Genomic DNA, 13,157 nt, shown 5'->3' with positions numbered 1-13,157 from the left:
CTATGGAAAATCATCTTGAAAAATGCCACTTTCTAATATTAAGACTAAGGCAATATTTTGCAGTATGATTCCTACTTACCCACTAGGATGTGACAGTGCAGAGCACAGTGTGTGTGCTGCTTACTTCTTTGACTCCACCTGAGTAGTGTAGAGGTTGACCTGTGCACCTGTGCAGGGAAGGGCTTCACACCCCTTCAGCTGCACATTAGGAGTTTTCTGGGAATGAACCAGGTCCAACACTGGATTTCTGCGTTACAGAATATTTCTGTAATTACTTTTACTTCTATGGAAGGAAGCATTAACTCTTTATAATAATGGCATTATATGATTTATTAATTTATAATGCCCTTAAAATGGGACCTAAAGAAAAGTGTTTTCTATGGGGATAGGATACACTTTTACACTTAGATTTGTTGGTCATTATAGTGTAATCTTTAGTCTCTACTCAGTTTTGGGTTTTGATTGCCTAAACTCTAATATATCCATGAAACAAAATTTAAACGCATTCAAAATCAATAAATAGTGATAGAAGTAAAGGTAATTGTGAGCAGCAGGTAAAACATGTGACAGGGGTATTAGTGAGAATATTTGTGGTAGGGGTCACGTAGAGCTCTTTAAAATGATAATGTATTAAACAAAAATGGACTTTCTTTTGGCTTGCCACTGTCTGTTGTGTTACTGAGTCCCATTCTAATTCCTTTTACCCAACTGTGCTTTAATGTGAAGAAAGGCTTTTCAGATTCATACTGGAAGTATTTAAGCAAGTGGTACAATCCAGAAATGTTTCACAACACTTTTTTTGTCTCTAACCTCAAAATACTTTTGTATTATATTAACTTACATGCCTTTTTTTCTGTCACCAAATTTGCCTTTCATTAGGCCCTCACGAACATCTCTAAGGTTTCATGCACATGTGTCTTTATTTTAGGGTGTATTCAAAAGAGAATGTTTCTGGTCTATGAGTTTTTAATGATGTTTTCAGATGTCAGTGGTGTTAATGATAAGTCATAATTCTGTCTGCAGAGACAGTCTAGCAATTACAATTGCCAGTAAAATACAGTCTGTTATCAATGAGATTTATTACACTGTGCCTGTGCTTTTAGACCCGTGCAGTAAATTGGAATGAACTGTATATTAAAATGTCAAAAATTCTGCTTCACTTTCATTTTTTATACCAGCAAACTGCAGGAACCCAGATGCAAGCTGCATTTGGGTGTAGCAACAGCCAGCTTCAGAGAACAGATGTAGGACCTGAAACCAAGAAGCAGAGAAATAAGAGAGCTCAGAGGACAGGAGAGAAGGCAGCTCCTCGGTCCAAGAAAAGGAAAAAAGAGGAAGAAGAAAAGCAAGCTGTTTACCCCAATGCTGATACCTTCATCCAGCTGAAACAGGTAGGTGTGCAGGTGCTGGGTAAGGCATCAAGAGGATATGTGAAAGAGTGGATTTCTCCTGATGGAAATGAAGCTGAGCGTTAAGTTGAATTTTGAGTACAGGGTGGAGAAAATGAGAAATTCTACAAAACTAGGAAATTTAAAGTTGTGGGTTTGTTTCTCTTTGGAAGATTACTATCATGGCAAGTAGTCTCAAAGCCATGGAGTTCCTGTCAGCTCTGGCAGCCTCTGGATGAACTGTCAGGGAGCCAGAGCTGCAGCTCTGATGGACAGGGAACCACATTCTCTTAACAGAGAAGACTGTGTTTGACAGTTTTCTGACAGTGGATAAATTCCTTTTTTTTTTTTAAATTAGAAACTACTCTACTGATGTTTGGAGGTTTGCAGTGCTTCTGTATTATACTTAAACTAATCTTTAACTTTTTTTTCTTTTAATACAGCAACTTTCTCTTCTGCCTTTGGTGGAACCAATAATTGGAGTGAACTTTGCACACTTTCTTCCCTATGGCAGTGGCCAGCTAAATGGTGGAAATCGACTTGTAGGAAGTTTTGGCAGTGCTACTCTTGATGGGGCTTCAGATTACTACTCCCAACTCATTTACAAGGTACAATTTTAATCTGGATTTCCATTGTGTGCTCTCTGTGGGAAGAGAAGTCCATGACGTTATTACTGCTCATCAGAGTTCCTGCCTTTTATGCAACTAGAAAAAAAATAGTTTTCTCTTGCTAGACTAGATAGTGCAGTGGTGAAACCATTGTTTTACTCTCTGAAAGTGAAAATCAGTTCTGGAAACTGTGTTGCAAACTGATTAAAAAATACAAATACTCCTTTAACAAATGGGTGCTAAATAGTGAAAATTGTAATTACAGTTTTATGGAGCAGAAAAGGCTGAATTCTCAGTACTTCACAAAGTCATTGAAAGCATTAAAGCATTTCTTAATGTGAATTAAATGGGAAATAGACTTTTTCTCATTTGTCCACTAAGCCCTAACTAAGAACCTGAGAACTCTGAACAAAATAGATGATGATGAGTTTGTTGATGAGTTAATAACCCATGGCATTTAAAATTCAGTCTTTGAGATCAGAGTGGCAAAATTGGAAGAGCAGCAAGATAGTGAACAGACAGAATCAAATTTACTGCTTGGATACCTTAATATAAAAACTTATTAACTTATTAAAACCAGTGGTGTTTACTCCAGACTTATATGGTGTGTAAGCTGAGAATGTGACTTAACGGAAGTAGTTGCTGTGGCCAAAAGTGAGTAATAAGTATTAGCTTTAGGCATGACTGCAGTAAGAACAAATACTGAAGTTCTCATTTAATTTTCATTTAAAATATGGGCAAGTTAAATAAGCTGGTGAGAAGTAGCCTGGAGTGTGAACTTGCACAGTATCTTCTCCATGGTAACTGCTTCAGTGACAGCTCATCATGTGCTAAACGTGAGGTAGCTTCCCTTTTAGTGAAAATTGGGTAAGCTGACTTGTTTATGGTGATGGAGAGTCGCTGTGGAATAGCTCTCTCAGTCTGAAGGTGAGACCTTTACTGAAACTGTGGGAACTTGTTGTTGTTCCCAGACTGTTCCTTCAAATGTTCTTCGTGCATTTCTGTAAATAATTTAGCCAGATCTTCTTTTGGTAATGTATTTGTTAGTGTTTACCCATGTAAACTACTTCTCTGGTATCATCGATGTAAGAAAAGCAAAGTATTGTGTCTTTTATAGTAGATACCTTTATATATTTTGTCACATGCTTGAGAATTAGCCATCGCTGCTTATCAGTGCTACATCTGGGTGTAAAACTCTCTAAGTGGGTTACATTGTCTAGTAGGAACCAGGCAAGTTTTCACCATGTGTTCCATGGCTGATTAATGGTTCTTTAATTAATCTCATGCAGCAGAACAACCTGAGCAATCCTCCGACCCCCCCAGCCTCCCTCCCTCCCACCCCGCCGCCCGTGGCCTGCCAGAAGTTGGTCAATGGCTTTGCAACCACGGAGGAACTTGCTGGCAAGGCTGGTGTGTTGGGAGGCCACGATGGTAAGGCTTATTCTTGTTGATTCTGTAAAAAGTGAGTCCAGTTTGTAGCAAATTGTAAAATACATCACGGAATATCCTGAGTTGGAAGGGACCCACAAGGATCATGGAGTTCAACTCCCAACCTTGCACAGGACACCCCAACAATCCCACCATGTGCCTGAGAGCGTTGTCCAAATGCTTCTTGAGCTCTGTCAGGCTTGGTACCATGACCAGTTCCCTGGGGAGCCTGTTCCAGTGCCCATCCACCCTCTGGGTGGAGAACCTTCTCCTGGTATCCAACCTAAACCTCCCCCGACACAACTTAGGCCATTCCCTCTGGTCCCTTCACTGGTCACCAGAGCAATACCTGCCCCTCTGCTTCCCCTTGTTTTGAAGCTGTGAGGTCTCCCCTCAGTCTCCTCTTCTCTAGGTTATCTCCTAGGATGATTTTCAGTTGCAATAGTCCTTTATAAAAGCAGTATGCCCAGACTTTTTAAGGTTGTAATCATTATTATCGTGCAACATTTTACACTGGTAGAGTGTCAGATGTCAGTGCCTTTTCCTTGTCCCCTTTCAAAAACACGTTGAGAGCTAGAAGCACTTTATTAAGAAATGAAGAAGAAAACCTTAAAATCAGGTTTTTTGTGTCCAGTACATATGACTAACCAGTTAGCTGAGGGAGCTCAAAGCAGTCTACCCGAAATGTATGCAGTCAGTATGTATTTTCTGATGCTTATAATTTGGTCAGTTAAAATTGCTTTCTATTAAACAAAACTTTATACTGCCTCTTTGTATGGACTCTTCAGTGATTAAAGTCCCTTTTCACACTACTTTTCTTTTGTTGTTACAAAATTATTGATTTTTTTTTTTTAATTTTGTGGGGTTTTTTAAGTAAAAGAAGCATCCTCTCATACTGGCAGAAGGCACACTCAAAAGCCCTGTTTGCTCAAAATCTGCAGGTTTTTATGAATATGGACATTAATCATGGTCAAAATTTTTTGAACTCCAAGTGGCTGAGAGTGGTGTCACCATCAGGACCCCACCCATACCCAGCAGACAGGATGTCTGTCACTATCCAGATGTCTCATTGTGCTCTGCCTTTCTGGTTTTAGTTACCAAAGCTCTGGGGCCAAAGCAGTTCCAGTTGCCTTTCAGACCACAAGATGATTTATTAGCAAGAGCAATGGCTCAGGGCCCAAAAACTGTGGATGTTCCTGCTTCCCTTCCAACACCACCTCACAACAATCAGGAGGAGTTAAGGTAGGTTTTCCTCGACATCTTCAAAATGGTATTTGGAGCAGATTCTGTGATCTTTTGCTAGGAGTAAAGAAATTAAATCCGTTGTGCCCAGCCACATAGAGCAGAGAATGGAATGGGATTATTTTAACTCTTAATAGGCCATGTGTAGAGAGCAGCTTAGTAAAATTGGGGATTTATACCATTGCTAGACTCTAGATTCTGTTAAATTGTTAGTAATTCCTTACTGTGCTCACTTAAAAGTGGAAGAAAACAATACAAACAGATATTTTTCCTGGAGCACTGTGGTACTGTAGCACCATGGCAGGTGACTGCTGTACCAGCAGCAGGACTCTGCCAGCCTGAAACTCCCCAGCTCCACTCCATTTCCCATGTGAGAACTGGCTGAAATGTGAGTCTCCCTACAAAGGTCTTCTTCCCTTTTGCCTCCCTTTCACTTGCCTAACCAAAATCTGGATGTCTTTGAGACGCTGAAGCCTGTGTGTGGACGAGGGAGTATGGGTGGGTGAATACACTTGAACCAGAAAGTTTAAATATGAAATTCTAGTTTTTTACACAGAACCATGGGGAACAGAGGGTTTGGCTCTGTTACTGCCTCTGTTTTTCTTTATGGATCTTTCCCAAGAAACCACTCTGTGCAGTGGAATATGAGATACCCAGAAGTGATGGCAAACCACCTACTTGTGTGCGATGACTAGTAGGAAAAAGGAAGTTCATTTTAGCTCCCTGTCATGATTTATAACTTTGACTTATCAAAAGTTTTAGTCTGTTTCCAAAGCAGCTTTTTTCGGATTTTGTTCCAGGGTTCAAGATCACTGTGAGGACAGGGACACTCCTGACAGCTTTGTTCCTTCTTCCTCTCCTGAAAGTGTGGTGGGAATGGAAATCAGTCGGTATCCAGACTTGTCGGTTGTAAAGGAGGAGAACCCAGAACCTGTACCATCTCCCATCATTCCCATCCTACCCAGCAGCACTGGAAAAGGTGAGACTGCAGCAGTGAAAAGCTACAACTAGGATTTTTTTTGTGTGTTCCTGTGTGTGTAGGATTAACCTGCTGTTTTCTGTTTTAATTTCAGGTTCAGAAGCCAAAAGGAATTATATAAAATCAGAGCCCGGTTCAGGAGCATTACCTGGTTCTGGCTTCTTTGCCTCCCAGCTTGGACCATCCCAGAATGGTCCTAAATCTGGCCTTATATCTGTAGCAATTACTTTACATCCCACAGCTGCTGAGGTAAAAGAAATAAGATTGTATTACATAAAGTACAACAGCAGTTAATATATTTTATATATAGTGACTCTGAAGGGGTTTTAGCATAATAAAAGCAGCTGTTGCAATCTTCTAATAATTTATTCCAATAATTTATATTTCTACTGTCTGAACTGCCTGTCTGATGAAAACAAGGGTATGTTTTTGTTATTATTTTTAGAACATTAGCAGCGTTGTAGCAGCATTCTCCAACCTGCTCCACGTCAGAATTCCCAACAGCTACGAGGTTAGTAATGCTCCAGATGTCCCATCCTCCATGGCAGCCACCAACAGTCACAGAGTGAACCCATCTATGGAGTACAGGCAGCACTTGCTCCTCCAGGGTCCTCAGGCAGGATCCATGGGACCTGCCAGGATCGTGGGATCTTATGGGCTGAAGCAACCCAATGTGCCATTCCCTGCAAACAGCAATGGTGAGTGGGCTTTGACTTCCAGGCATTCAGTACCCAAATTTTAACTGAATTGGTATTAATGCATTTCAGCCTTATAAATTTATGCTCTAGAGTTAAATGATTGATTCTTGTTCTAAGTAGTACTTTTCTGTTCTTACCTGATCATGTGGACCTGCTCCTGGTGTTCTGATCTATCTCTGACTTCCATTACATTGTCCACATCACTATTGGTGAGGCATTTCTTCCACAGTTCCCAACATTATTAGTTTTTTTGTCCAGTCTGGTTTTAAATCCATCAATCAGAAAGATTGTTCCCATGCTGGAAAGCTTGACACAGTCGTTTCAGCCTGCATTCCTATGTCAGTTTAATTACTTATTTCTTATACAAGAAAGTATTTTTGCCTTGTTTGCACAGTTAGTTTTAGGTCTGGTTTATAGAATTTCCCCATCAAGATAAGGTTTAAAGCCTGCATTCCATACCCTATCCAGGAGGATGCTACTCCTCTAGACCACTGAAGACTACTGTGACATCTCATAAATTGGGTTTAATCTGATACAGGCTCTAACAGGTGATCTGTTCCCTAGGTCTGGCTGGCTTTAAGGATCACAGCCAGAATATGGCAGAAGGCTCAGCGCTGAGGCCTCGATGGTGCTCTCACTGCAAGGTCGTGGTTCTGGGCAGTGGGGTGCGGAAATCCTTCAAGGACCTGCCTTTCCTCAAACAGGTCAGTGCACGGCTCAGTCACTGCACTCAGCTGGGGCTCCTTGCATGTAACAGGATGGCACAAAGTCCACTGCTGTTTGTGCCCACCAAGAGCACTTCCAGCTCCCTTTGTAGGCCCCCTTCTGTGTGTGTCCTAATTCAGGATGGGACGTTCAAGCACATTTGTAGTACAGATAAAAAATGTCGAAGTTGCTACTTATATAAAATGAATTTCAGCACATTTCGTAAAATAGTTCCCATCTATGGCAGTGTCCAAAGTTCTGCTGCAAACCTCCTTCCCTGACCACTTCAGGGACCTTAATTCAAATTTATAAGGCACGGCACCGTGTTGCCATGTCAGGAGGAACTGTAAGAGCAGGAATGTTTGCATTCTTTTTGTGCAGGAATCAGATTTTGGTCTCAATCTCTTGTATTTACATTGGGAACTGTCATTCCTTGAAAAAGTGCCATTGCTTTTTCAATGACATGGATGTAACCACACCACAAAGGCATAGTCAGAACTTACATACAAAACTAAAGGGCTCATGTAGCCAGGAAAGCACTGAATTCCCAGTAAGGTTTTGCAGATGGATCAGTAGATAAAATAGTGAGATCTGGCTTTGATTAGGCTGAAATGAGATGTTCTTTTGCCATCCAAAGATAAAAGAAAATGGATTTTGCTTTGCAAGAGTGCCTATGGAGCAGATGGGTGCATGGTATAGAATGTTTTATTTTGATTGTTAAACTTCTGTGAGTGGCAGGAAATGCTGAAGAACAAGGGTGTAGGTGGTGGTAGCATTAGATCTGTCAAATAATCAAGTATTTAAATCACAGTATCACTCATTATTTCACAAATGTTCTACAAATAAAGAGTTTCCAGCCAGATTGGAAGACTTGTTTCATTACACTTATTATGTGAAGAATGGTATTAAAGTGCACTTCTGATAATCGTCTGTGTTTGATTCCCAGGATTCCCAAGAAGGCTCTGATAAAATGAAGGACATTGTATTCTGTAGCAACAACTGCTTTGTTCTTTATTCAGCAGCTGTGCAAGCAAAAAACTCAGAGAACAAAGTAAGTATCAAACACTGGCAGGCCCAAGTGAGCCGAAATTATTGCAGCTATTTGTTGGAGAACAGAAAGGGGGCGAGGGGGGAGTTTGCACTTCTTTTGAGAGGTTTATAAATTAATTGCTCTGTATTCAAACGTTCAGATTCTGAACCAGCAGCGTGAAGTAAAATTCATATTTGCAGAACTTCGTGTCTGACAGATGCGTGGCGGAACAGCAGCCACGTTTGGCTGCCCTCCCAGGCTTTGAAGATGAAACCTCGAAAAATGAGTCATTCAAGTTCTCTGAGCATTGTACACAACCACAGACACATTTTTAAGGGCTGTATCCTGAGTTTGGATTTGACTTATACAGTAAGGAAAAAAAAAGTTTACAACTGTGCAAATAAGAACTGAATGGCAAGTTTGCAGAAAGACTTTTATTTGTTCAACATCACTGGGAAAATACAATCCTGTTCCGTGACTTTGTTTGGGCAGAGCTGCCACTTGAAAGCATTGATTACCAAAACACCAGTAAAGAGCCTGTTAGCTGACAGTGACGAGGAAATAGAGGTTCTTATCCTACTTATTTTTTCTGAAGAAATTAAAAAAAAAAATACAACCCTGGAGAAGAAGATAACTGTGTGTACATCCACATCCTTTTAGTGTCCCTTGTAGCTCATTTTCAGTTGAATTTAAACAGAGTAACATTTCTGTACAAGTGCATCAGCATGTACTTAATTAAGTTAATTAAATGTCATGTTCAGCCTCTTGAGAATTTAATTTACTCTTTCAAGTTTAATCACACAAACCACATTAAGCACTTCATAATCTAAACTTCCTTTGTTGTTCTTGTTTTCTCTCTTTGTTTTTTTTTAACAAATCTCTGCAGGTATAATTCTTGTTTACTGTGACTGAGTAGTTAAGTCCTCGAGGTGTATTTAATCTAGAGCCCTGCAGGAATTTCCTCTTTACTTGTTTCCTGGAAAAATATGTGGCATTAATTCTAAATCTTCCCCTTCTACCAAATACAAGATTCTTATGCTTTAAATTAATTCTGTGACCCATATTTTAAGGTTATTTTGTGTTGTAACAAAACTTTCTAAGAATTCCTAAGAACTAAATCTACCAGTCAGCTTACCGAGGGCAGCTGAGAGGTTTTGCATTCAAAACCTGGACAAGGGGTTATTTGTGCCTCGTCTTGGGTATTAAAGGGCACCATGTTCGAGTTGGGCTGGGAGAACTTCTGTGCTCCGTATCCTGGCTGTGGTTACACAGGTCAGGATAATTTCCATCTCTCTCTCTTTTGCTGCATCTTGATTTTAGACATTTTGAGAAGCCTCTCCCATACTGACCTGACCATGTTTTCAGGATACATTTAATGGTTGACAAGTTTGGATTTTTTTTTCTTAAAGAGTTTTCTGTTGATTACCAGGAATCGGTCCCGTCTCTGCCGCAGTCGCCGATGAAAGAGAGGCCGCCAAAAGCATTCCATCAGTACAGCAACAACATCTCCACTTTGGACGTCCACTGTCTGCCTCAGTTGCAGGAAAAGATTTCTCCACCATCATCACCCCCCATCATGTTCCCCCCCGCCTTTGAAGCAGCCAAGGTAGAGGCAAAACCGGATGAGCTGAAGGTAACGGTGAAACTAAAACCCAGGTTAAAAGCAATACACAGCAGTCTGGAGGACTGCCGGCCTCCCAGTAAGAAATGGAAAGGAATGAAATGGAAAAAGTGGAGCATTCAGATTGTGATTCCTAAAGGATCATTCAAACCTCCTTGTGAAGAAGAAATAGATGAATTTCTTAAAAAACTGGGCACAACCCTTAAACCGGACCCTGTGCCTAAAGACTACAGGAAATGTTGCTTCTGTCACGAGGAAGGTGATGGATTAACTGATGGACCAGCAAGGCTTCTTAACCTGGATTTAGACCTTTGGGTCCATTTGAACTGTGCTCTTTGGTCTACAGAAGTCTATGAGACACAAGCTGGTGCCTTAATAAACGTGGAACTAGCACTGCGAAGAGGCTTGCAGATGAAATGCATGTTCTGTCACAAAATGGGTGCCACCAGCGGTTGTCACAGGTTAAGGTGCACCAATATTTATCACTTTACCTGTGCCATCAAAGCACAATGCATGTTTTTTAAAGACAAGACCATGCTTTGCCCCATGCACAAACCAAAGGGAACTCATGAGCAAGAGCTTAGTTACTTCGCAGTCTTCAGGAGGGTGTACGTGCAGCGCGACGAGGTGCGGCAGATCGCCAGCATCGTCCAGCGCGGGGAGCGCGACCACACCTTCCGTGTGGGGAGCCTGATTTTCCACGCTGTGGGGCAGCTGCTACCACAGCAGATGCAGGCCTTCCACTCCTCCAAAGCCCTCTTCCCCGTGGGATACGAGGCCAGCCGGCTGTACTGGAGCATGAGATACGCGAACAGGCGCTGCCGCTATCTCTGCTCCATCGAGGAGAAGGACGGGCTCCCCTTGTTTGTCATCAAGGTGGTGGAGCAGGGCCACGACGATCTGGTCCTTACTGACACAACACCTAAAGGTAAATTTTGTGAACTAAGATCATGACTTTTGTGGTTTGCTGCTTGTTGTACTGGTACCTGTGGAACGATACCTGTTTCAAATGACTGTTGCAGACACCGTTCTAACCCAATGCTTATAAGTGAGCTTCCAGGGCCCATTTTTAATATCATGCTATGAAGACTGAGGACACCTTTGAAGAAATTTTATAGGCTGCAGATAAGAAGACTTGTTCCGAGTCCACAGAGGAGACACAAGATTGAGTATTGAAAAATTAATTAAAGCAGTAGGAATGTCAGCACAGGTTTCCTCTCTTGAAAAGTGACTTTGTTTAAACGCAGTACCATTGCTCAGTTGTCTTCAAATCAGCTGGGCTCAAGTTAGGGAGCTTTAAGAAGACATTTCAGTGTCCACGTTGTTCTCAGGGTGCATAAACGTCTCTGTCAGGGTGAAGAATACATTGGACCATAAATGTATGGGCAGGTCTTGGAAAACAACCTTGCTCTGTCCAGTTAGACCAGTGCCAGGGAATTGTCCACATATGAGTGCTGGCTACAGTCCATCAGTGGAAATAGAATATATCATGTATTTTCAGAAAATTCTACTTTTGCAGGATTTCTCAAGAAAACTTGTCCATGTTCTTGTTGTCAAGGGTCTGAAAGTTTCCATGCTGAGAACACTAAAATCTTCATTCCTGAGAATCAAGGGTGCAGAGTCAGTGGTGTGTTTGTTTGGGATTTGTTAAATCCCAAAAATTACCAAGTCACCAAATCATTCTCCACTTCACTTTTTAGACCCTGGCCTGGCTGTGTAGGCAAGGACAAAAGCATTCTCAGTCCTGGGTTCAGGTTCCCATGTCCTCAGGCAGTCGATTTAAAACCGGCGCAATAGTCTTTTATTGTTTTGATCACTGTAATTCTTTCCTGATGGTTGTGTAGGTGTGTGGGATAAAATCTTGGAGCCTGTTGCTTCTGTTAGAAAAGAATCTGAAATGCTCCAGCTGTTTCCCGGCTATCTGAAGGGTGAAGACCTCTTTGGTTTGACAGTCTCTGCAGTGGCCAGGATTGCCGAATCGGTGAGTCTCCACCACCCCAGTTCTTGCTGGATCCCTGTGGTTGTTGGATAGACCCGTGAGAAGGGGAACAGGAAGAGGTGTGGAAAAGTAAATATTTTGTTACACGCAATGAACACCTAATTACTTGAATTTTTTTTTTTTTTTTCTTTTTGTCTGTTTCTTTGCAGCTGCCAGGGGTTGAGGCCTGCGAGAACTACACTTTCCGCTATGGCCGAAACCCCTTAATGGAACTTCCTCTTGCCATCAACCCCACGGGCTGCGCCCGTGCCGAGCCTAAAATGAGTACCCATGTCAAGAGGTTTGTGTTAAGGTATTTTGTTTTAATTTCACATAGTACAGCCCAGGGTTTATAGGCTGCTTTAGGGTTATTTGTGCTTTCGTCTGCTGCTTACAAACCCTGTCGTCCTTGGCTGTGTATGTGCATGCCCCGGTCAGAGGAACCGCTTTGTGTCTCCGCTAGCTGGCTTTAAGTGTCTGTATGTCTGGAGGGGTTTTTTAATGGGTCCCGTGGCTGTTCTTCAGAGAAATCTTCAGTTTTTCTTGTATTCTTTCCTGCTACATGCCCAATCCCTACAGGCCTCACACCTTGAATAGCACCAGCACATCGAAGTCCTTTCAGAGCACAGTCACGGGGGAGCTGAACGCGCCTTACAGCAAACAGTTCGTCCATTCCAAGTCCTCTCAGTACCGCAAGATGAAAACCGAGTGGAAGTCCAACGTGTACCTGGCTCGCTCTCGGATTCAGGTCAGTCCCACTTTGGAAAACGGATACTAAAAAAATTATGTGTACTTTTATTTATATCTATTTTACATCTATATTTTGTAACTCCTTTATTTTCTGTATAAATATTTATGTAAATTCAGATCAAAAGTTGAAACTAAACCTATTGCAAAATTCCGCCAAGTCTCGTCCCAAAATTGGGTGATTTTTATGTGGCAAATCCCTTCCATACATCTACGTTAAGTAAGATTTCTTTCTGATTATTGTAAATATCTTAAAAATTCATTTGTTACAGTCATCTAGAAAAAAAAGGGGTTTTTTAAGTTTTGGGGTGGGATTTTTTAGCAAATTCTCAAAACCGTAGTAAAACTTTCACTACAAATAGAAATGCACAGTGGGAGCATGAGATGCTCAGGCCAAGCTGAGTGAAGTGGTACAAGACCAGTATGGAGAGCTCAATACTTGTCGGCATTAATAATTGTAAGAAACCCGTTGCTTTATGTAACGCTGTTGGTTTGCTCCACAGACTGTTTTGCAAAAGCTTTGTCACTGATCTCGGCGTGTGCGGACACGGTTGTTGTTTATTTCAGGTTGGACTTAAACCTTGCTGCTGGGTCCCTATCAGCTTTCTCTAGCAAGGCCCATTTTGTTTTTCAGTGAATTTATAGCCTTTACACAGTCAGGTGTCAGAGGGGTAGGAGCAGCTTTCTCACCAAGACAGCAGCCAAGTACGTTTTCTTGCATCTAAAAGTTCCC

General features: G+C 41.6%; 1 protein-coding gene across 7 annotated transcripts in view; it reads left to right on the top strand.

Moving 5' to 3' along the window:
• The window catches only part of KMT2C (lysine methyltransferase 2C), a 195,193-nt gene that overhangs the window by 178,208 nt on the left and 3,828 nt on the right, over positions 1-13,157 (top strand). For 6 of the 7 annotated variants that reach the window (XM_039380761.1, XM_039380760.1, XM_027727804.2 and 3 more), the window contains 13 exons: positions 1,179-1,391; positions 1,832-1,996; positions 3,286-3,427; positions 4,519-4,666; positions 5,467-5,645; positions 5,740-5,894; positions 6,091-6,343; positions 6,908-7,047; positions 7,995-8,099; positions 9,508-10,627; positions 11,544-11,680; positions 11,848-11,990; positions 12,257-12,425. In XM_039380761.1, coding sequence (XP_039236695.1) covers positions 1,179-1,391; positions 1,832-1,996; positions 3,286-3,427; positions 4,519-4,666; positions 5,467-5,645; positions 5,740-5,894; positions 6,091-6,343; positions 6,908-7,047; positions 7,995-8,099; positions 9,508-10,627; positions 11,544-11,680; positions 11,848-11,990; positions 12,257-12,425 — 3,069 coding nt within the window. The remainder of the gene's footprint in view (positions 1-1,178; positions 1,392-1,831; positions 1,997-3,285; positions 3,428-4,518; positions 4,667-5,466; positions 5,646-5,739; positions 5,895-6,090; positions 6,344-6,907; positions 7,048-7,994; positions 8,100-9,507; positions 10,628-11,543; positions 11,681-11,847; positions 11,991-12,256; positions 12,426-13,157) is intronic. The other variant, XM_039380759.1, reaches the window with a different exon arrangement.

The sequence above is a fragment of the Pipra filicauda genome, unplaced genomic scaffold (genome assembly GCF_003945595.2).
Source record: "Pipra filicauda isolate LSUMZ 115617 unplaced genomic scaffold, ASM394559v2 scaffold1_size10287979_pilon, whole genome shotgun sequence".
Lineage (NCBI taxonomy): Eukaryota > Metazoa > Chordata > Aves > Passeriformes > Pipridae > Pipra > Pipra filicauda.
This window is presented reverse-complemented; position numbering and strand designations above follow the sequence as displayed.